We start from the raw sequence: 25,844 nt of genomic DNA on the forward strand, positions 1-25,844 counted from the left end.
TCTCTAAAATCTTCCATAAATCCCTATTAAAGGAGTTTGTCCCTTAGGTATTGTCTCCCTCATCCCCATCTCCTCCAGTTTCAGTCGACGCTGGCTTGGAGTATGCAGTTGAGGGTTGTGGATTCTCGTAGGGTTCGAAATTCCCTTTAATCCCTCATCCACTGGAGGGGATACGGACCGGAGGAGAGATCATGGGTCCCCGCTCGAGATGTGAAGGCTGATCGATTAGTTAGGGCCTTCCATCTAAAGTTTCCTGGCAAGCCTAGGGGTCCGGAGGCCCCCCCTTAGAAAAGGGGGTACTGTCACGGTTCCACCCCTCATTGTATATGGGGTCCAGTTACTGACCGCTCAGAAGTCCAATCTGGTACAGGGGCATGCTGAAGCTATTTCCGGGTGTTCATTATTCCAGGTTACTGCCAGGCTACTTAACTGGGCTGTTTCTCCCAGACCTCTACCAGACATACATTCAGCTTGTATGAGGTTTGTTTCTCTGTGCCTAGTGTTCTGTGTATTGATCTTCTGTTGCCTGACCTTGGACCTTGTTCTGACTATCTGTCTGTTTAACCCCTTTGGCTCTGATCCACTGTCCTCCTGGTATTCTGACCTACGGATAGTTATTTGACTACGCCTTTATCTCTTCCTTCTGTTTAAGTCATACCCTCCTGGCTTTGACTTTGGACTCCTTGATACCTGTGTCTGGTAAACAATGAAGAAGATTGAAGACAACATCTTCAGTAATAGCCATTTTTAAGTAATTTGGAAGGGCTCAATCTATGAAACGCTAAGAAACTATTTTGCATATAACATGCATTTAGTCTGACCAACCCGTTGTTGTTAAATGCATATAAGCCGATCAGTGGATGTTTAATAGCCGGTTTCAAAAGGATGACCGCATTTTCATGCGCACTGAACAATTATTAACACAATCGTTCTATGCATATAAAATGCCATTGTTCTCAACAGCACATTGTGCTGACGACAACAATGATTTTTAATCAAGTATAAAAATCACTTCACCCCATGGATGAGTGTCTTGCTTATTCGTCGGGTGATTGTTAGCCTGCTCATACAGGCTGCTTATTAGGAACAAGCATTCCTAGGAATGTTCTGTCCTGAAATCGGCCAGTATAAATGCAACCTAAGTCCTAATATACACAAACTTTCAATAAGAAAAGATTTGTCCTGCTTTTATTGGCCGCTGCTCCTTTATTGGACATTAGCGCAAAGAAAATGCTACAGTTACTGAATCTACTATTTAGTATGACTTTCTTAGCTTTATCTTAAGAGGTTGTCCTCTACTATTAACAATGTCCCCATTGATTTAAACTGTGGAAACAAGTGTTTTTGCAATTACCTTGAATTGTCATTCTTGCCTGTGAGCGGCGCTAATGCTGACCGCTCACTTGGTATCACATGAGATCCGCTAATGTCATGTCAAGTTCTGGCTGCAGCCGGGCATGACCCAGTGAAACGCACCCCCCCGATTGATGGGCTGTGGGCGGCGTTTCACCACACGTCACAGCCCAGCATCCACTGCGCGCTTTCCCTCTCCTCTGCTTTCGTTGGAAAAGGGCGCGCTGTATGCTGGGCTGTGATGTGTGGTGAAACGCCGCCCACAGCCCATCAATCGGGGGAGTGTGCGTCACTGGGCCACGCCCGGCTGCAGCTTGATGTGACATCCCGGATAGTGACTTCTGGTGCACATGTGCACTGGCTGGCCCCCCCCCGCAATATGGTTAATAGGATGTCATGACAGTACCGGTGCCTTATTTGTCCTCCTGTGAAGCTTAAAGGGTTAGTCTGATACCTAAAAATTTAACTTTACACCTTAACCACTTTTGTAATTACCTTTATTGTAAAATACCCTACACGTCTTCCTATCTAGTTAGCCCTTAAATGTGTTTTTTCTTTTACTTCACTTCATGTGTAGTTTCGTTTGAGAAGAGTCTCAAACAGAACACCACAGGAGGCTGGAGCGGCATCACTTCCCTGCAGCATCCATTGTCCCTCCTGGAAAAGGACATCATCAGGGGCGGCGCTGCAGTTGAATATTACAGTTTCTAGCATTGGCTCCCTCTGAAGATGTCCTAGATCTATGATCATGGTGATAGAGGCAGGGTGGCATCACTATGCTCACCTATCCCACAGATTCTATGTCCTACGCGGCTTCTAACTGTGAAAGAAAACATCATCAATGGCGGAGGTGGAGGCAGTGAGTGACACCAGTGTTGCCCAAAACTTCTATCACCGTCTTCAAATGAATCATCATCAGGAGCAGTGATAGAAGCAGTGAGTGACACCAGTGCTGTCCTTTGAGCTGATGATGATTCGTTTGTGGACGGTGCTAGAATCTGTGGGGTGGCACCCCCCTCTGATGCCCTGTTGCAAAAGGGACCATAGACACTGTAGAGAAGTGAGTGCAGCCCCAGCCTCCTGTGATGTCCTGCTTGAGACTCCTCTCAATTGAAACATAACAGGAAGTGAAGTAAAAAAAAACACATTAAGTGGTTAGCTAGGTAGGGAGAAATGCAGAGCATTTTATAATAAAGTTAATTACAAAAGTGGTAAGGGTGTAAATATAGATATTTAAAAAGTACATTTTAGGTACTGGACCAACCCTTTAAGGCAGGGCTTCATAGGAGAACGTCATTTTGTTTATATACCGCAATAATGTGGTATTTTAGTAAAAGTCCACTCTATCAAAATAGAAAATGAGCTAACCCGAATGGTAAATACCATGAGAAAAAAACTGAAAGAAAATTTCGTTTTTTGGTAGCCTACCCTAAAATGGTATCAATAAAAAAGTCAGCTTGCAATGTGAAAGACAATCTCTCACATCTCAGGAAAATGGTGACACGAACAATTTTTTATTTATTTTACATTTTTTGTCCACCTCTTAAATAGTAAAAGCCTATACATATTTGGCATCTCTGCAATTGTGCTGACCTAGAGAATGAACACCCTAAATCAAAACCCCCAAAACAATGGAAGAATCGATAAGCAGATTGTTGCGCCATTTCACATCACTTCAAATTTTTTACCTATTTTCCAGTACATTGTATGGAAAATAAATGGTGTCATTTAAAACTACAACTCATCCTGAAAAGAAACAAGTCCTCATATTTGGATTAAAAAATATAAAAGTTACGTCATTTGGAATTAAAGTGAGGAAAAACTTGAAGCAAAAAAAAAATTGCCCAGTCGGGACAGGGCTAATAAAGCCTACCTGCAACATCAGAAGAAAAGTAGAAAACGTTTTTATTGTCATGGATTACAGCTATGAGAATTTTGAGGTACACAGTGTGACTTTCTTTCAACTAAATCCAAACATACTGAAATTGTATTATACTGTCTGATGGTTAGAAAAAGTATACACAATACAAAAAAAAGTACATTTGTGCCTAATATTTGTGTGTAAAAAAAACAACAAACTTCTAACATATAAATTCATTTTTGTCCCACTAGAAGTACATTTTTTATCAATAGATCTTAGAATAATAATAATTTCAACAACTGCATGCATTAAAAAAAATGTTCCTCTGCAGAGATAATCTTCTAAATCTGGCCCAGCTATGTACTGTGTAATATCTGTCTTTTAACATGCAGAACTGCTCCAGTTCATGGTCAGAACATATCACAGCTCCTGGCAGGTGGGGAAGTATAAGTCACTTATGATGAGTGAGCATGCAGATGACACAGCAGCTGCTACTTTCTGACGCAATCCATTTCTCTTGCTGAGGTAACACAGGAGTGTTTCGGCTGCATCTTCAGCCCTCTGAGCTCATCATAAATCAAGTCAGTAACGTAGGAGCTCTAGCTGCCTCTGAGCGCATACATCTCTGACTTGATTTATGATGAGCTCCTGTGATAAAATAGATAAAAAAATGTGTTACCTCAGAAAGAAGCAGCTGTGAGCCCATGTTATGTTAAGCACCTGCTATTTTGTCTGTATGCTCACTTATCATAAGTGACTTATGCTTCCATCCTGGCCAAGAGCTGTGCTATGTGCCGGCCATGTACTGGAGCAGCTATTCACGGTGAGACACAGCCATTACATTGTACACAGCAGGGACACATTTATAAGATTACCTCAGCACAGGAACATTTTTTAACACATCCAATTGTGGAACTTACTATTATTCCAAGTTCTATTAATGAAAATGTACTTTGTTCAAGGAACAACCCCTTTAACATAAAGGAATTGCTCTGAAGCTCCAACCAGAAATAGCATAACATGAAAACTAAAGAAAAGGCAAAGCCTTTTGCTTTAAACTTAGCCACAGAAAATTGCAAATGCCACCTTTCATCAACATATTAAAGCTCTTTTCCTACATTTATTTATTTTGGTACGCACCAATGAGATTGCTCAGGAACAATTAAATGAAGGCACTGTTGCAGAAAATAGGAACAGCAATCCATTAAGTTAGGATATATTATGTCCACATTTATAGTCACTCCACTTCTTTCCCTTCTTTTTTCTAGAATGAACATAGTTGTGTTGGTTTAGTTAAAGTAACCCAATCTCCTGAGATTAAGCAGATTTACTGCTAGAACCCATGGGTCCTTCACAGCACATCTTCCAACATCTTGCTTTGTCTACTTCAACCACCAATTACCACTATTCCAGGTGGATTATTTCCTTCAGAAACAAGGCACCGCAGCTCATTAAGGCAACAAATGTAAACTAAATATTGACATTTAAAATACAGTCTGGTATATATTAAGTAGGGCTAAAAAAGAATTATCACTCATCAAGTTAAACCAAGAGGATTAGCACATCAGAGTAAAAAAAGAAAAAAATGATACTAATAACTACAATCCCGGCTCCGACATCTTAATCCAACATTAGGCAAAAACAAACAATTAGTCAATAACTCGTATGTATGATTTTGTAAGAATGAATATTAAGGTGACTTACATTTGTCCGGCAAATTGTCATGGGGGACCTCTCCTTGAGGACTTTCCTCTAAGTCTCCATAGTGTAATACTTTATGATTGGGTGACAGACGGCAATACCAAAACTTATCTGCAAAATGGACGATAATAGAATTCAATACACTAATCATATAATCATTGCATAACTAGAACATATTCTGAAAAACAAAAACAAATGCACAGTAAATATTATTTGCTACAAAGGTTAGCATTCATTTCCATTCAATGTAATGATCAATGTGGGTGGAAAGTAATGTGCACTCTTAATGCAAAATGCAATAGGTATGTTCTTCACACAATAAATTAGAACATAATCTACTGGTCATCTGTAGCTGATCAAATATCTGACTCATAGGTCTAATCACATTTCATGCAAGAAACAACCTCAACTCAGAGCTAAAATCTGGGGAAAATCATTCACATTGATTGATTAATTTAACAGTCACAAAAGCTTAAAAGCGCACCTGACAATCAACTCATGTTGCCCAAACCACTGCCCATGAATCGAAGCCTGGCTGCACAATTGCAGAGATTTGTTTTTAGAGAAAATATAGGGGCTGATACTTTAAAGAGTTTACACCAGATAACTTGTGTAAAATACTTTACATTTTTGCATAATGAGGAGTTGTGCAAACATTTTGTGACTTTTGACATTTTCACACCAAGTTTCAAACAACACTGTCAAAATAGGTGAAGATCATAGGATCATAAAATGTTAGAGTTGGAAGGGACCTCCAGGGTCATCGTGTCCAACGCCCTGCTTAAACGGCGCCCTACTCGTTTGCCATTAAGCAGTCACAAACTAATACCATGGATAAAAAACGTTTTGTTTTACCCACAACTGGTGAATATAAATATTTAACATGTTGCGTGAATCCAGAATATTGTGGAAATTGAATTCTTTCTAGCTATATAATATCCCCATGCTCTTCTGATTTTACATAGAGACACAAGAAGCTGCATCTCATGATGTATTATGGAGACTCTTCCGTAAAGCATGCTCACGCAGTTTTTTTATGTGGATTTTAAATTGGATGATATAGGTATATTGTAGAATTATTTTTGGCTATTTACCTTCACTGATCAGATATTTATAAATTCAGACTCCAATAATGAGCTTCCTATTAAATAGACTTGAAGTATCTATATGTCTGAGAAAGAACTTACAGTAGAAAAGAGGTGCTCAAACTTGGTCCTAAACACTCTCTAAGGACTATGCTTACATGCAGAGATTTCTCACACTTAGGGCTCATTCACACATCAGTTTTTTGCATAAAAGTGCTATCCGTGTTTTTCACGGAGAGCTCTTGAGCTGTAATAGTCTATAACGCTGTTCACACGTCTGTGATATTTTGTGGACTGAGCAGTCCAAGCAAAATTGTGGAGACATGTCAGATGTTGATATGGGCGTTAGATCAAACACTTGGCAATGAAAGTCTATGGGTCCCTTTTTCAAGTACTGATAGGAGAAGGCAGAGAAGCATTTTTTTCTGATCAGAGAAAAGGGATGAAACTGTCAGCCAAAACACTGATGAAACTCAGGCCGATTATCTCGTATGAGAAAATCACTAACGTGCATGAGCCGTAAGGGCGCACTCATTGGATGGTTTGGGTGTGGAGAATTTTGTTATGTGCCCTAGAAATAATCATACAAGTCAATTTTAACCTGGAAGCCAGTTCATATAAAAGCCTATTGATAAATCTATAGACTGTAAACCTGTGAGCAGGGCCCTCACTCCTCCTGTAACTGTTGAACTTTGTATTGCTTTTATTGACTATACATGTCCCTGCTCAATTGTAAAGTGCTGCAGAATATGTTGGCGCTATAGAAATAAATAAATTATTATTATTTATAATGAGCTGAATAAAAGTTGCAAATAGTCCCATGCATTTATAGTGCACTCTCTCCACATTAGAATAGGACAGAATAAATAGTCCCAACCAACATCGGCATTGTTAACGGTTTACCCAGCCTTTGACTATTGATGGCTTATATTAAAGACCCATTTACACTGCTGATCCCAGCAGTCACTTCCAGTTGGTTGATGATGTCATTTGTTCACACCATGTGTCATTGGAACGCACAGGCGCGTTTCTGGAACACAGACGTTACTTCTGGGGGGACGCTGAATTCATCTGTCAGCGTTCCATGTTTAATGGACCGCAAACAGGCGCTCCTGGAACATAAATATCATATAGATTGTGGTCAGAGCCAATATGGGGCATCTCATAACATGACATACGATGGCCTAAGCAGAGCAACAGAATTGGCGCTATTAAAGGGAAATAATGAATGAATAGCAAACTCATTTTTATGTGTAGGCATTATAGTCCCAATGCATACACACACAACAAATGAGAACATTTGTTCTCATGATTCTCAAATGAGTCGATTCATGCATCACGGTCTGTACTCGGACCATGACACATGGGTGTGTGAATGTAGCCTAAAGAATAAATGAACCCCTGCCCAATATGGTTAATATCCATATTTTTTTTTGATTATCAGCATTTTCTCAGATCTGCAATGTTTTCATTTTTCAGGTAATAGAGGTGTGTAAAAGCTTATTTTTTGGTGGGGCGAGAACTTTTTTTTTATCTATACCATTTTGAGACAGATATAACATTTCGATCGCTTATTACAGCATTTTTTCCTATATTACAAGGATCAAACGTACGCAATTTTGGCGCTCTGAATTTTTTTCTGTTTATGGTGTTCACCAATTGGGCTAATTATCTTATATTTTGATAGATCGGACTTTTCGGGACGCAGCGATATCACACGTGTATTTTTTTTATTAACTTTATTTTCAATTGAGGTGATGTGAACTTTTATGTTTTTTTTAAACTTTTTTTTTACTTTTTTCTGTACTTATTAGCCCCTTTAGGGGACTTGGGCCTGCAATCGTCTGATCGCTTGTACTATACACAGCAGTACCACAGTGCTGCTGCATATAGTGAACATTATGGTTTCCTTTGAAGCCTGGCCACAGACTTGGTTTCACAGGAGCTCCATGATGACAGGTACAGAGGTATTCAACAGACCCCTGGCTGTCATAGAAACCCATCGGCATCCCGGATTGCATCACGAGGGGCGCACAGAATGAGACGCTCCCATGCCGGCACGGCATGCTGTTAATGCCATGATCAGAGTTTGACAACAGCATTTAACAGTCACGGGCAGAGCTCTGCTCCACCAGCAACTGCTAGAAGCAGCTCCTGGCTTGGGTCACAGCCATTACCTGCCAGGTATGGGCCAGGCTTACCCAATGTGCCCACTCCATACACCTGCTACACACTTACGCAATACATGTAAACTGGATGTCGGTAAGGGGTTAAACCAAACACTGAAGAGGGTCAAGATTAGTGAAAAAGCACAAGGTTAACATCTGCTCAAGAAGACACCAAAATCTAGAGAACATTTGATGCCAATCTGAAGTGAAATAATGAGATCTAGACAGGAACACACCCAAGTCTATTCATCTGATTTATGGGAAGTGAATAAATGGATGCAGGCCAGATAGTGAGCAAGCCGGCACAGGATGATATAAGATAGGAATACAGCTCTTATCTCAAGACAACGTTGATTGTCCATTACATTTTCAATTATAGCTACAGGCACATTAAGGTAATAATTTCCATGAATGAATAATATTGATTAAATATGGAAATAAAAACAAATTGTCTGAAGGCTGAGGTGATATACAACAATACTCTGATCTCTTCTATCTGGATTACTCTGTTCCTGACAGCAAACATACTCCATTCACAGAATTAAGTGAATAAATTTGTGACAAGGGTAGAAATACATTATCATTTCCAATGCCAAACTCAAGATTTGTGGATGGTCAAACCTCTTGCTTATTCACTACTGCTGCGAGTGCCCTAGCATGGATTTAGGCCACCTCCCACGTATGACAGGAGAATGAGTGAGAATAAAGGATCTCCAGATTTATTACCGCCAATATCAAATGTTGATTACACTCTCTGAGGTATTTCTGACCACTTGGCGCTTGTAGTTAAGATTGCAATAAAACTACCAGAGGAACTTTCACATTTGTAATGGCCAGCCAGAAACGTAAACTCCGGGAAAGGGAAACATCCCTGAGGTTTGCGGTTCAAAAACCCGAGCAAACTTATAGAGCGGACCCCCCAACCTCCAATCAGCATCACTGAGCAGAGGCTTAGAGAGAATTGCTCCTTGTCAATGATCAACCTCATGCAAAGCTTCTTGCCAAAGAGGCAGCAATATTTGAAAAAGGGGATAAAACTGGGAAGCTATTAAAATATCAAGCTCAGGTTGAGAGAACTTTTACCTCCATTCCTTGTACAAAATACTTGTGTACTGATCCTCAAGTTATTAACTGCGTCTTTCAATATTTTTACAGGGATTTGAACAGCTCCCGATGCAATACTTGAGATCCCAGAGACTTCTATAAACTTCTTTCTATACAGACAGCGTCGATGGTGCTTATTGCACTACTAAGCGGGGGCACTGGGTGTCCCAATCACAGAGGACACTGAAAATGCAATTCAATCATTACCTTCATGGAAAACCCCTGGGATGGACGAACTAACAGGAGACTGGTAGAAAATTCAATTGTGACATGGTTAAACATCACTTGCTAGAACTCTATGAGGTGATATTTCAACAGGCTAAGTTATCTGATTCCATGGTGGTGTTGCTGATGCCTGGAAAGCAGGGCCGGCCCGAACGTATAGGCGAACTAGGCGGCTGCCTAGGGCGCCGACCCTAAGAGGGCGCCAGAGAAAAAATAGAAAAAATTATAAAAAATCTTTTCAAAAGGCAAAAAGTTTTAGGGATGGAAAGAAAAGTGTACATAAATTTTTTTTTACCATAAATTTAAAAGAAAAACCGTTGAACTTCAATTTACGCACGGAAAGGAGGCGCTAAACTACGGACGCGAGTCGTTTGCATCGTCTGCTGACAGGTGTTTGATCCCGCGCGTTTATTTTGCTCCTAAGTTTTCAAATGTTGGCAAAGCAAACAACCAAAAATGCACACACTACACTAAGGGGGCGCCCGAGAGAAAAAAATACGTATACTTTAAAGGTAGGTGTACCATATAGCCTATTTATACGTAGTTTGGACTTTAGGTACTAGGTACTAGTTGGCGATTATATTGATAGATGTCATCAGCAGTCGATGCGGCTAGTGGGAGGAGTCTGTTTTGACGCATTGGCGTAGACTGCCTGGACTGCCAGTCAGGCCAGCTAAGGCAAAGGAGATAGTATCTACGTTTTTTGCATATCGGCGCACGCGATTATAATATTTTCGAGGTATGTCTCTACTGTTTGCAAGCTTTATCATGTGAGCCATTGCTGTTATTTTGTATATTCATTAGATTCATTGTTTCATGAGGTTTCATGAATGCAAATAGAAAATAGGAGGTTTTTAGTAAATTTTTGGCCTAGGTTCTAAAGTGTTAGGCGCTGCGAGGTAGGTATATTGTTTTGATTTTCAAAAATATTGGAAACATTGGAAATTGTTAAAGAAATTTGTGGTTTTTGTCTTAAAAGTAAAATCGTATTATATAATGTTCAGATAACAATTTTAATCGGCGCGTTAACTTTTAAGTAAATGCTGTGTGTTGTAACGAGTCATGGCTGATAAGAAGAAAAAACTTTCGGGGCTTCAGAACCGTAAAAGAAAAGCTGAGGAGGAGAAATCACTTTCAAAAATCAAAGGGTCATTTTTAAAATATCTAAGCAATAGAAATGAAGACGCGGAATTCCAAACGTTGGAACAACAGGCTTCTGCTGCCTCGGAAATATCGAATGTGGAAATATAATTTGTTTCTCATGCTGAAAATAGTGAACTACAACCATCAATATCTGGTGGTAGATCTGATCAAAGTACCAGTACTGACATGGAGGCTGGTACATCTATAGAAATACTACGCAAAGACTATTCGGACGATCCCGCTACGTGGACCGTAATCAATGATGACTTACGCCTAGATGTAGTAAAACTCGGCCCCACACAAGTTAAAGATTTTGATTTTCCTTTGGACACTAATCGTAGAAAATTTTCTTGTGTTCACTATAAACGTCGTCTTGTCAATGGTGAAAGTCTTGAACGCAATTGGCTAACGTATTCTATTCAGAAAAATTCAGCTTTTTGTTTTTGCTGCACGTTGTTTCCAGACTCATCACTTCAACTAGGAATCATCAAACGCTCAGCCTTAGGTACTGATGGTGTAAATGACTGGAAAAACATATCTGCTATTTTAGCCAGCCACGAAAAAAGCAAAGATCACATGATTAGCTTTCAAAAATGGAAGGAACTCGAAAATAGACTTAAGATGAACAAGACCATTGACGAAGAACACTTACGCAAAATTGAAGAGCAAGAAAAACACTGGCATCAAATTTTAGAAAGGTTGATAGCTCTAGTGAGGGTACTAGGTACGCAAAACTTAGCGTTCCGTGGATCAAATGATGCATTGTTTGCATCTAATAATGGGAACTTTTTGAAATTTGTGGAGTATTTGGCTATGTTCGATCTCGTCATGTGTGAGCACATTCGGAAAATCCGGGACAAAGAGATTCATGCACATTATTTGGGAAAAACAATACAGAATGAGATGATTCAACTGCTAAGTAATGGTATTCAGGAAAAGATTCTTGACGATGTCAAAACTGCAAAATACTTTTCTGTAGTGCTGGATTGTACTTCTGACGTGTCCACATCAGAAGACAAAAAGTTTGAAATTAAAGAGCAGTTCTTGGGATTCATTCCTGTTTCTGATACAACTGGAGGTGGTTTGACAGCCGCTGTCTTGAACAAATTTGAAGAACTGTCGCTCTCTGTGGACAACTTACGAGGGCAAGGCTACGACAATGGGAGCAACATGAAGGGAAAAAACATTGGACTACACAGACGAATTTTGGACATAAACCCACGTGCATTCTTTGTGCCTTGCAGCTCCCATTCTCTAAACTTAGTCGTCAACGATGCCGCTAAACGCTGTTTTGGAGCGACAACTTTTTTCCTGTTAGTTCAAAATCTCTACGTATTTTTCTCTTCGTCAACTCAGCGTTGGGAAGTACTCGTGCGTCATTTGCCATCTCTGACCCTAAAACCTCTAAGCGAAACAAGGTGGGAAAGTAGAATTGATGCTCTGGCCCCCCTCCGTTACCAATTGAGCGAAGTCCATGATGCCCTAATGGACATAGCAGAAAATATTAGTCTCACAGGAAGCTCTGGAAATGTCTCCCGGCTAGAAGCTCAAGGTCTTGCTAAACAAGTTGGAACCTTTTCTTTTGTTACACCTGTTCTAGTATGGTTCAACATTTTGTACGAAATCAATTTGACAAGTAAGTTACTTCAGTCACAAGAATTCGATTTAGCTGCTGCTTCTCAACACCTTGACAAAACAAAGAAATATCTGCAATCATTAAGAAGCGATGAAGAGTTTGAGAAGTTGTTAGTTGATGCGAGGGAAATCGCAGAAGAGCTTGGCATACCAGCTAATTTTGAGTCAAGTTCTGCGCCAAAACGTTTAAAGAAAAAAACCAGACAGTTCTCTTATGAAGGGAAAGATGAGCCCATAAGAGATGAGAAACAGAGTTTCAAAATTAACTTTTACTTTGCGATCTTAGATACTGCTATAAATTCAGTTGATGAGCGGTTCACTCAGCTGAAAGAAATGGAATTGAAATTTGGATTTTTGTACCACATCCGTTCACTTGAGGGAAAACCAAGCAAATTTGTTCTGGATAAGTGTAAAGCTCTGGAAAAGTCTCTTACACACATCGAAGTAAAAGACATCGATGCCATAGAGCTATGTGGTGAACTGCAGGAAATGTCAAGACGTGTTCCAGAAGATTCATCACCAAAAGACGTTCTTGAACTTTTGCTTAAATCTGACTTGAAAGAAAGTGTCCCCAACCTGGTGGTGGCTCTAAGAATTCTTTTGACTCTGCCTGTGTCCGTGGCCTCAGGAGAGAGAAGCTTCTCAAAACTAAAGCTAATTAAACCATATTTAAGGGCAAATATGACGCAAGAGAGGTTGGTTGGGTTGGCAACAATTTCGATAGAATCTGAAGTTGCTAAACAAATTAATCTCGGTGACTTAGTGTCATCCTTTTAAAAAAAAAAGGCAAGGAAACAAAAATTTTAATTACCTATGGTCGTTTTTGTTTTGTGTTATTGATTACTTTGTATATATTTGTCCTACACAACTTCTCAGAGTTAGGAGAGAGTTAATTAATCATTGTTGTTGTGGTTTATTTTGCTCCTAAATTTATATCCCAAGTTTTCATCTACTGCCAAGAATAGTAGGGGTGCAACAAAATAGTTTCGCCTAGGGCGCCGTAATCTCTCGGGCCGGCCCTGCCGGAAAGAACTCTTTATCCCCAGACTCCTACTGTCCTATTTACCTACTCAATACAGAAAAGGTTTTAGTCAAGATCCAAGTTACTCGTTTAAAGCACCACTCCAGTGGTGGTGTTTTTTTATTTCAGTGCTGGAGTGGTGCCACTAATGTAAGTTCCCTGCTTCTAGTATTATACTTACTAGACGCTGTCTTCTGTTGTTCCCGATGCCGCCTGGTCTCGGTCAGTCATCTTGTGACCGCAACTTCTGACTGAAGTCAGAGGTAACAGTCACAAGCTCTCAATGCAAATCTATGAAAGCCTCGTTCTGGCTCTCATTGGCTAACATTGAGTAGTGACTTCAAGATCGCCCAGCAAATACCGGTCACAAACTGCAGAAGACCGACCAGAGCGGCACAGATAACCGATGAAGACGGCGAGTGCTAAGTATAATAATAAGGGCAGGGAACTTAGATTAGTGACACCACTCCAGGGGTAAAATAAACAAAAACGCTGGAGTGGTGTTTTAAACTGGGATATTCATCAATATTTCATCCGAATCAAATGCATTCATTCCGGGTAGGGCTAAAAACATAAATATCTAGAGCCTCCACTTAAATATAGATGTAGCCCTTGATGATCAGTGTTGGACACAGTATGTTAGATTTAAAAGTCTTAAAACTGAAAGGTCATTTTTGGAATGACAACAAAATATCAGGTAATTCAAGCTGATAAGCTTGTTCAAGTCTTTGACAAAGGGACTCAATCTAACGCCTGGATTTATGACTCACTACATGGACTCATATCACACCTCCACTAGACTGACTCCAAACCACTCCCACCACCTATCCATTTGTAACAAAAACCTTAAATTTTATAACCTTGACTTATCTTCAGGAGGCATCATCCCATCCACCGCAAAGCAAAAATGCATTGCTGTAACATCTTGTAAATGTTGTGCTCTCGTCCCAGTAATTCATTTGTAAACCAGCATTACTGTGCTCCATAAGCTTGAAAATATAATTTTTCTAGTTAATCAATAAAGGTATCTCTCTTAGAATACTTTTGTATTTTTTTGGGTATAAAAGAATTTACATATAAAGACTTATCAGAATGTTAGTGAAGAGAACCTCATGTTCAGCTTTGTAAATGTTTTAGATTTTTACTCTTTTGTGCCAGAAATGTAATTATTATGGCACAGAAAACTACAGATGTTCTGTCTCATTGAAAACAACTGGTGAATAAATATATTCCAATGTAAAAAATCATGTATATTATTAGGAGATATAACTATCAATCTGAAAATGTTCAGGCAGATGGTTGGAGTTGACAGACACGGTTAAATGTATTGGTAGGACATATTGCTACCAAGTCTGGTTATTTGGGTCACGGGTGGTTCTTTGATGCATAGTAAGATATGGCGGTTGTGAGGGATGGGGGTTGGTGTGTAGCTGTATGAGTGAGCGGTCGATAATACCAAACTTCTGTGCATACAAGCTTGTTGGCATCTATAGCTCAGCTCTAAAGCCCCCATACACATTAGATAGCTGTCGGCCTAATGGTGGTTCGGCTGATCATTTGGCCGGCAACTATGTCAACTGACTTTCCCGGGCACAGGAGCACTCACTCTGCAGTGGTCTCAATGAAAAAACTACTACCAGACATCACTGGGGGTGGTTTATTTCACTGACAACAAAAGGAACGGCAGTCTGAAATTGGACATGCCGGATCCTTATCTCCTCCGATAATCATCTGTCATCTGTGCATAAGACCCTTACAGCCTTGCTATTGCTCTTACCATTCACAGTTTAACAGTGGTTTACATAATAAGCTTGTGAATTAATCTCACAAATGTGAATAATTTAACAACGGTTGTTTCTATTGTTATGCATAAATTCCCAAAATAAAACCTTCTAAAAATAATATGGAGAAAATTCTTGGCATCTACTACGGAAATCAACACTATTAAAGGGCAAATCAATCTAACAATGATCTGCTGACATATCAGATACTTTAGGTGGATTCACTCTTTAATTGCTCGTTCACACGAGCGTATAACTCGGATGAGTGCAATCTGATATAAAAATATGGGATCAGACTTGGAGCAATGTTATTTAATGAGGCAGTGCAGATCTGTGTTTTTTTTTCTTAGATGTATTTGGCATGAGGAAAAAAGCATGCTGCGATTTGACGCCGAAATTAGATGGGTGCGAGAAAAAAAATTGGATACAATACGGACTATCCGTATGGTGTCCAATTTTTATGGATACATTACAATTCTGTAAGATCGGAAACTGTAAATGGTCCTGTAAAAGATTAATAGCTGAGTAAAAAAACTGATTGCACATGGATGACAAGTGAGAACATTTTCCCCACTTTTCTGATTAAAACATGAACGATTTTTTATACACTCAGGGTGTAAAAGGTTCAATATATGAATGTATTTAAATAATGTTTTGGTCTCTGAGAAACATTTAAATGATGTGACAAAGGTTGGACTACACCATATAAATTACAGGGGCCTAGTCAGGCTAGAGAGATTGACAATAAAATAATATTTTGCAATGTAAACCATAAATTAAGCTTTTTTAATTACAGAGCCCAAAACAAGCTGGTAAACACTGTGCTTACGATAATTGCACTTGATGCCAGCCTCTGGTAAGTATATGCAAAACTGAATTATTTACATAATGATTTGTTTGCGTTTGTTATATTTCTGATTCCTTGTGTGGAATAATATTTCAGAAATCAATGCTGACGAGAAAGTGAGAAGAGCCACAATAAACAAATATCTGAAATCAGATGTGTTATGTCTCAACAGACTGCCATTACCTTATCCTAGGTTAGCGTAAAACCACTAGATCTGTCCCTTTCCTTGCGCTTATGCCTATAAGCTCAATAATATTTCTTCAGAGGGTAACATTTACTGACACGAGCTGTCAAGGGAGAACTTCTGATTGACAAGTAAACAGTACTTCATATTCACAATGAGGTGTCACTATCAGGATATGGCAGCTCTGCATTTAGTTCTTGAATAGGAAATGTGGCATACATAAAATACATTCTCGAAGACTGGCAGACACTGACATTGGCAGATATGCATTGCTAAGTTACAACTATATCAAGCAATTTAAATGCCATCATTGTTCAGACCAATAAAAACAGTACTTTGCATGAAAATCAGATCGAATGTGTAGGCACTTCAATTATAATTAATGGCTTGGTGGGGCAGTTTAATAAATTTGTCAATGTGGTTACATCTCAGAGTCAGGTACGTAGAACGGATGTATGAATTATGTGCCATGAAGAACCACAGAAAAGAAGGAACTCAAAATATTAGCAGAAAATAATAATTGGACTATATTTATACACTTACAAGTCCAAGATTAATGAAAAAGGTCTCTAATATTTAAACTTTAGATTTCTTTTCCACTTATTTTGCCATTTTTGGCATAACACACATGCTGCAAAAAGTTATTGCCGTTTTTAAACATAATAGGTCAAGAAGCAGCTTATAGAGTACAGAACTAGATACACAGAACACAAATAATTTCAGCCTCAATTACCTTTTTGCAAAAGGTGGAACACGATGATGAATGATTGTGTAACAGATCATTGCCGATCATTAGCCCGACCCAGGGTTTCGTCTCAACCAATATGGCTTCTCCTGTTCATTAGTCCGACCCTGGGTCATGCTAATGATCGGCGTTTACCACAAGGTGGCTGATCATTTGGATTTTATCTATGAGCGTTTTTTTCAGCTTCTTTCTGAGTATAGCTAATAAACTATTTTCTTTATCCATCTGTTGGTTTTGCGCTGTCATCTTTTGATTGTTCAGATGTCCGTTGCCGTTCGATCGACCTGTGATCATTCTACGTTTTTCATCCATGCGAAAACCGACAGTCAATCATACAGACATTATACTGAACTGACAGGCATTTTGTGCTAAGGCTTTTTCATCCAATTCCCTCTTACAAACTGTCTGCGGTGGTCAGTTTATATCTCAAGCTTTGACGCACATTGTATTCTTTCTTTACAGGTTTGCTGTATCTTATGGGATTCTGGACTCGCCCTATTTACGCAAGCAGCTCCGTTTCGGTCTTTCCGCTTGACGTGGCTACACATACTAATTTCATTCCGACCAGCTAAACACAAATACGCACATACTGTCTATATGCTGGAAAGTACAGTTGAGCCCAAAGGTATTTGGACAGTGACAGAATCTTCATCCTGTTCGCCAAGACAATGGATTTAAGATAAAGCCGTCAAGATACGACTAAAGTGTAGACTTTTGGAAGTATCCAGCAAAGCCCTCACTGAGACTCCCAGGTATCAACACAGGCAATATCTGCTGCATCTCTTTTCAAAGATACTCTTAATACAGATATACCAAGAGTATTTGTGGTTATTCAGAAAAAAAGGAATTGAAAAAGAAACCTGAAAGCTATCTGCTGCAACCATGTCAAGGGTTGGTTAGAAAAATGGAATCTTACTACATATCAGAGAAAGTCAGCAAATACGTCTGATGAAAAACACTCGAGCATAGCAACTAGAAATCAGAAAAAATACATCTTGCAGTCTATATGACTAACTGAAAGTAATCACCTTGGGATACATTTCATGCTCCAGATAGCACCACACATGTATATTTAAGCAGAACTAAAAATATATTCATAAGCTCCTATTTTAAGTGAATATAAAATTATGTGTTTCAATCTAAACAGTGCTTTATGGATAAACTGAATAATGTTTCTGTTGGTCGAGAATGTTGTCAATGTTATATTGTGTCTTAAAGTCATAAAACACATGGAATTAATTAGGCAACATTAAACAGTTAAAGGGTTCTGCAATCATATGCTATTGATAGGATTGGTCATCAATATCAGATCAGTGGGGGACCACCATCTGGCACCCCCGCTGATCAGCTATTATCAGCTCCGGTGGTGGTCGGATGTAAGCAATAAATAGAGCTGCCTCTGCCCAGCACTGCATTACAACTACTATTTAGAGGTAATAATTGGTGATCAGTGTGGGTGTTGGGTGTCGGACAACCACCAAACCGATATTGATATTCTATCCCGAGATCATCAATATGCCCTTTAATAATTAATTAATTAGTGTTATTGATAGTTATCACCTAGCCATAGGAAAGGGCATAACTTCCTGATCACTAGTGGTCTGACCGCTGGAACCAACGATCCCAAGAACGAGGGACTCTAAATGGAGTGGGAGTTGATCATGCGCACCTCCAATCCATTTGCTCTTATTGGAACCGCCGAAGTATTCGGATGGTCTTTGGCACTCCCATTAAGAATGAATGGAGTGGAAGTGTGCATGATCGACCACCATTCCATTCACACAGGGCCTGGTTCTCGGGATCTATACGGATCCCTGTGGTCAGATCCCCGGTGATCACGAGGTTATTGCTCATTCCATGAATAGAAATAACTTCTAAACTTGGTAAACCCCTTTAATTAGTCAGAATTTATAAATAAAACAAAAACAAGACATCTCAGGGTTATTATAAAAAGCTTAAAATGCTTCTTATGCCATAGGTATACATTCAAGCCTCATGTCTACATCTGTTTATACAGAATAGAAGGGATTGCTTAAAAATAATATGAGGAACAAACGCCCTATTTTTTAAGTTGATTGTTCCGATTGCACTTTTGGATCAGACATGACGGTCTATGTTCTCATATATTTAATAAAATAAATATTATTCCAAATCATTCATAATTTGAAGGCTTTGTGGGACTCTAAATGTAAATGCACATGAATGACTTCATAATATATCCAATCAGTCCAGACATTGGAGTCTGTATCCTCTACTCTTCAACAATCTGCCGCACAAGGGAATACAAGCAGTTTACAAGAGTGACATATCAATTTAGAGCTACATAATGCCTCTTTTCAGGCGGATGCTAGCTTTATTATATGGAGTTTATCCGATATTCAGTTTTTTGGTCTTCTTTATCAGCTCACTGGCTGTATACCTGCCAGTCAGCCCCAGTGCCAGCAACCAATTTCTAATTAAAGAAAAACAGTGCTTGTTCTCGGGAGAAAGAGAAGACAAGAAAAAAGACATATGTCGCAGACTAAAACGTGTCTTTACTTTTATACAATTCTATTTTCTTTTTGTTCTGTGAATTCAATGAAAAGAAAAGAAGAGAAATTCTGATTCTGTGCCTCAGTCTTTGAAAACTGAAGTCTCCTATTCTCATCTAAAACACTTTCTGGGGATTATTTCAAGCACATTGTATTCATGAAAAAAAAGCTCTTATAAGCCTAATGTGAGCAGTAAAGAAAGGAAGCTGCATGACTGCTGCGGCTGTATAAGGGCATTTACTGTACCCTGCTGGCAAAAAAATAATAACACAACTGGGTTCATACACAAAAAAAATTACCTAAAAATGTATGGTCCTTCATTGTACCCGTTTATACTGTTGGAGCTGTGACAAAACCACTAACTCAATGTTTTCAGAATGTTTGTTACCACAATCAGGCCTACCCACAGGAATACTTGATTAAAACTACAATAACATTCAATTAATATTTAAAGCATTTTTTTTTGCACATATAGAGAGGAATTTTTTAAGTAAGTTTTGCTTGTGGCTGACTTACCTTTATTTGCACCAAACTGATGAAAGAGTTACATCTTTAGACATAAGTTTTTTGTCTAGAACTGATTTTTCACTTTTTATGCCACCTTTTTATAAAGTAGCAATTCATAACTCTGGCTTAAGCCTTATTTCATAACTACTGTATTTTTCGGACTATAAGATGCACCGGACCATAAGACGCACCCCAAATTTTGGGGTGGAAAATAGGAAAACATTTTTTTTGATAAGATGGGGGTCCGTCTTATAGTCTGAATAGGTATCTTACGTGGCTGGGCCGTGTGGTTGGGGCACAGGAGGCAAGGTCCTTCAGGAAGCTGGGTCTGGCGCTGGTGGCTTGCGCTGGGTGAGTGGTGGCTGGGGGCTTGGGGGGAGTAATGGCTGGCGCTGGGGTTTGGGGCCTGGGTGAGTGGTGGCTGGGGGCTGGGGGCTTGTGGCCTGGGTGAGAGGTGGCTGGGGTCCTGGGGCCTGTTACCGGGGTCGGTGTCTTGCTGTGAGTAGCGTGGCAGAGCGGTGTGAGCGGCTTCCATTGCTCGCGCCCATCTTTCTGGAGCTGAGATCTACAGGAAAATGGCCGCTGTCATAGCAGAGCGCATGCGCCAGGCTCCGGTGGCCATTTTCCTGAAGATCAGCTTCAGAAAGATGGCCACGCGCACCGGAAGCAGCTCACGAAGCTCACCGGAAGCAGCTCACGCAGCTCACATCAAGAAACCGGCCCCGGTACCGGGCAAGGCCCGGGTCCCAGGCAGATACCTCTTCTGCTGCCGCCGCCGCCATCTGCTGCCGCTGTCGCCGCTGCCGATCCCGCACCACCACTGGTAAGTTACTTTCAGACCATAAGAAGCACCCCCCATTTTCCTCCCAAATTTTGGGGAAAAAAAGTGCGTCTTATGGTCCGAAAAATACGGTAACCATGCCCAGATTACAGCCTCTTTTAGAAAGAGTAACGAGCACTGTACCAAGCAAAAATTTGCATGTTTTTGTACAGAAACAAATTGCAACAAAATCAGTAATTTAATTTTATGACAATGAAAAGTGACGTAAATGACTGGATAAATTCCTCCTGTACTGCTGACTTACCAGCAATTTGCTTCATCCCAGCTCAGTTGCATTCATACATTTTGTACCTTTTCTAGACTTCATGTGAACTACAGGATCACATCATCATCAGATTCTTCCCGGAAGCTCTCAGACATCCCCTCCTCATCAAGCTCCATTCTCAATATTCCTTTGTAAGTCCGCAATGCAGCTAAAGATATTATTTCTACTTTACATGCAAGAGTGCAGTGATATAGTAACTGACTCTAATTAGCTGCAATGTTATATAACTCTCCTGACTCAGATACTGTCCCTTCTACATCATGTGAATTGTTGTCTGCATTAACCCTGTCATGAGACTGCGATTTTCCATTTTTGCGCTTTGGCATTTTTTTCTCCTCTAATTCCAAGAGCCATAACTTTTTTACTTTTCTGTCCCCCTAGCCGTTAAGGGACAAGCTGTACTTTTGAATGACTCCATTCATTTTATCATGTGATGCACTGGAAAGCAGGGAAAAAAATCCAAGTGTGTTGAAATTGCCAAAGTGCAATTCCACAATTGTGATTCTCCAGGTCAGTACAAGTATGCAGATACGCAAACATGTGTGGGAAATTTGTAAGAAAAAATGTTGCCATTTTCCATGACCTGTAACGTTTTCATTTTTCGGTATATAGGGCTGTATGATTGTTTATTTATTTTTGAGCCTTGAGCTGATGTTTTTATTCATACCATTTTGGGGTAGATACAATGTTTTGATCGCCTCTTATTGCAATGCTTCAGAGGCCAAAAAAATTAATTCTGGAGTTTTGATCGTTACACTATTTACCGATCAGATTCATTTTACATTTTGATAGATCAGACTTTTACGAAAGCAGCGATACCAAATATATGTACTTCTTTTTTTAATTTTTTTTTTTTTAATGGGGCAAAAGGTGTGTGATTTGAACTTTTGCATTTTTTTGGAATTTTCAAAAACTTTTTTCTTACTCTTTACTGTAGTTAATTATCCTCTTAGGGGACTTCAAGCTGTGATAATCCGATCGCTTATATTATACATAGCAGAAATAACGATCTCCTATGAACGCCATCACGGGCTGGCATTCACAGAAGGATCGTAATGACAGGCACGGGGGTCATTAACAGACCCCTGGCTGTAATGACAACCGACTGGCGCCCCGTGATCACATGATGTGAGGGATGAATGACACGCTTCTGGCTGGCGAGTGTTAAATCCCGCTGTCAGTGACTTACAGCGTGGTTTAACTAGTAAACAGCCACAGCAGTGCACTGCTGCACCCGTGACTGTTAAAGGCACATGATGCCTGATTAAATCAGCCATCATGTGCGGGGAAAGATATGGGCTCAGTGTGTGAGCCTGCATCAGAGGCAGGAACACGACCTTTGACGTAAATGTAAGTCGAAGGTCGTGAAGGGGTTAAAAGGGTTTTCCCACAAACAAAGTTCACTTAAATCAATAGATCTTGGAATAATAACTTCCACAATCAGATGTGTTTAAAACAAATGTCCCGATGCTGAGATAATCTTATAAATGTGCCCCTGCTGTGTACTGTGTAATGGATGTGTCTGACAGTGCGGGAACATGGTCTGATCATACCACAGCTCCTGGGGAGGGGAGGAAACAAAACAGACTATACAAACATTACAGCAGGGGTATATTTTTTGTCGACCCTGGAAACTCTACGTTAAAGCGAGAATGATCTAGCAATGTAATATAAAGGAATGGCCATAATGACATTGTTGTACAGATGAAATCAATACCTTAAGTGAAAAAATCCACACGCTGATTGTTCTTTAATCTACATTTGAAGTTTTTAGGCAATTAATTTTAGGCGCATAGGGGTGGGACTGTGGGTAGGGTCTTTGGCTCCCGCCTTTCAAACACGAGACAACTGGAGCAGTTTGCTCATGAGGAGTCGGCCAAAATACCTGTTGAGAGGTGCAGAAGTCTCATTGACTGTTACAGGAATCGTTTGATTGCAGTGATTGCCTCAAAAGGTTGTTCAACAAAATATTAAGTTAAGAGTACCATCATTTCTGTCCAGGCCTATTTCATGAGTTTAATTTTTTTTCAAATTCTGTGGAAGCAGGGTTGAAAAGCAATGTCTGACTTTCATTTGTTCATTTTCATTGATTTTTAATTTATTATTACTTTTGTCAGATTCAAGTTATTTCTGTGACCATTGTGGGTTTTTCTGTCATTACATGAGGGGTACCAACAATTTTGACCACGTGTGTATGGGTCCCATTCTGTATGGAGTATTATGTGGGGTCCATTATTCTGTAAGCAGCATTATATGGGGTACATTATTCTCTATGGAGCATTATATGGGGTCCATTATTCTGTATGCAGCATTATATGAGGTCTATTATATTGAATGGAGCATTATATGTGTCACGCAAGGTGTGGGAAAGACTTAGTGCAACACAATGAGAAGAGGGAAAGGGAGCCCAGACTCTAGGGAAAGGGGAGAAGTGGAGACCTCCTAGATTGATCTAGCATCACCCTGTCTCGCCTAAAGTCCCTTTATTGGCTCTTCACCAATCGCGGCACGCGTGCCTCGCCCTGTCTTTCCCTGGTGTATGGCTAAGGCTAGGGAAGGGAGGAGATGAGCACTAGTTGATCTCCACTAAACACTATAGACAACAGGGGTGGACAAACAGGGGGAAATTACTTAGCTTTAGACAAATTCCAGACAAATGCGCACATGTCCTCAAGCTCCAGAGAGGACGAAGCACTGCTCTTGCTAAAGCTTTCACAGGTAGTAATTAATATCGCCAGCACCTCCCTCTGAAACACAGCAGGTAATTATACACCCAGGCAGGGTGTTAATTAGACACAGGGAGGTAGCCGTTGGGTCCTAGAGACAGCCTTTAAGAAGATGTCTGTAATGCCAAATGTAGAGATCTCCAGCAACCAACTGCAGAGCGACTGTCTGTCACCTCTGACACACCCGTGACAATATGGAGCCCATTATTCTGTATGCAGCATTATATGGGCCCATTATTCTGTATGGAGCATTATATGGGGCCAATTATTCTGTATGGAGCATTATATGGGGCCAATTATTCTGTATGGAGCATTATATGGGGCCCATTATTCTGTATGGAGCATTATATGGGGTCCATTATTCAATATTATTCAATATGGAGCATTATATGGGGTACATTATCCTGTATGCAGCATTATATGAGGTTCACTATATTGAATGGAGCATTATATGGGGTCCATTATTCTGTATGCAGCATTATATGTGGTCCATTATTCTGTATGGAGCATTATATGGGGCCCATTATTCTGTATGGAGCATTATATGGGGCCCATTATTCTGTATGGAGCATTATATGGGTCCATTATTCTATATGCATTATATTGTGCCCATTATTTTGTATGGAGCATTATGGGGTCCATTATTCTGTATGGTGCATTATATGGGACCCATTATTCTGTATGGAGCATTATGTCGGACCCATTATTCTGTATGGAGCATTATATGGGATCCATTATTCTGTATGAAGCAATATATGGGGTTCATTATTCTGTATGAAGCAATATATGGGGCCCATTATAGTGTATGGAGGACTATGCAGTGCCCATAAATACTATATGGAGGACTAGGAGGTGCCCATAATACTGTATGGAGGACTATACTGTTTGGTCTAAAATGAAAACGTTCGAATCCCTCCAGGACACGTATGGTGCGCTGCGAGGCTTCGCCGGTTTCTGAGCTATTGTAGAATTTACAATAGATATCACTCATGTAATGTAAGAAATAAGTGAAATCTTTGGCCTTGTACTATATATATATATATATTTCTTATCTGTGCATCATGCACCTAAAGTGAATTACCCAAAAACTTCAAATGCGGATTAAAGATCAACCACAATGAGGATTTATTCAATAATGGTATCAATTTAATCAGTATAACAGTGTCATTATGACCAGGTCTTTACATTTCTAAAAAATGCTGACAGGTTCTAGGATATGCTTTATAAACTTTTACATCTCCGAGATGATTTATATTTAGAATGTTTAAGTGTCCATAGCACTGACATCATGTCTAACATCTTCTCATAATCAGGTCACATAAACTGAAACATTTCAGGATGGCTTCTGATGTTTTTAATAAGTAAGCAAATGGCACAGAAAGCCTTAGAATTTTCAAGCTTATCATTGCATGAAAAAAAAAAGACCCTGGGGAAACAGTATGATACTTGCACAAGGAAACATCAAAACGTGCTGCCTGATTTGTATTTCATTTGAAAAGTGTACACTGCACCTTAGAAAGCCATCTAGACGGGGATAGGCGTACTGCGAGGAATTCATATCCAGTACTGTCTTCACATCACCCTTCTGCCATAGGAGACTCATTTCATGTCATTAAATATTAACTGTTACAGAGAGAAGTGCAACAAAGCTGTTCTATATCATTTAACAAACTTCAAATACATAAATGGAGATAAATGGCAAATGAACAGCAGTTCTATGTAATTAAAGTACAATCATTGTATAATGGAAAGTTGCACCCTTTTATAATATTTTTTGCTATGCATGATGGTAACATTCTTGTTTACATCCAAAGGCTAATTCTAATTTAGAACAATATGGGCACAACTATGTGCCTAAATAACAAATAAGAGTCCCAACCATGTGACCTATAAGGCTGTCAGTTCAAGTCATTAGACCATCGGTCGATTTAAGAATATATTACGGTCTGAAACTAGTGGAAATCTGATAACCTGTAGAGATAATATCAATTGGAAAGGTGGATTTTATACAAACTGGTCAATCAACCGTCTGACACATTACCTACACGGATATATTGCAGCAGTAGGTACAGCTGAGAGAATTTTGCGACTGGATATCTTGTACCAAGCTCTTAGCTATAG

The 25,844-nt window shown here is 39.6% G+C and overlaps 1 protein-coding gene across 6 annotated transcripts in view; it reads right to left on the minus strand.

The window, feature by feature from the left end:
- The window catches only part of ELMO1 (engulfment and cell motility 1), a 525,215-nt gene that overhangs the window by 19,920 nt on the left and 479,451 nt on the right, over nucleotides 1-25,844 (minus strand). For all 6 annotated transcript variants that reach the window (XM_073678246.1, XM_073678245.1, XM_073678247.1 and 3 more), the window contains one exon: nucleotides 4,919-5,026. In XM_073678246.1, coding sequence (XP_073534347.1) covers nucleotides 4,919-5,026 — 108 coding nt within the window. The remainder of the gene's footprint in view (nucleotides 1-4,918; nucleotides 5,027-25,844) is intronic.

The sequence above is a fragment of the Phyllobates terribilis genome, unplaced genomic scaffold (assembly GCF_046119375.1).
Source record: "Phyllobates terribilis strain yellow unplaced genomic scaffold, ASM4611937v1 Scaffold_4__5_contigs__length_816908805, whole genome shotgun sequence".
In the NCBI taxonomy this organism is placed as follows: Eukaryota; Metazoa; Chordata; class Amphibia; order Anura; family Dendrobatidae; genus Phyllobates; species Phyllobates terribilis.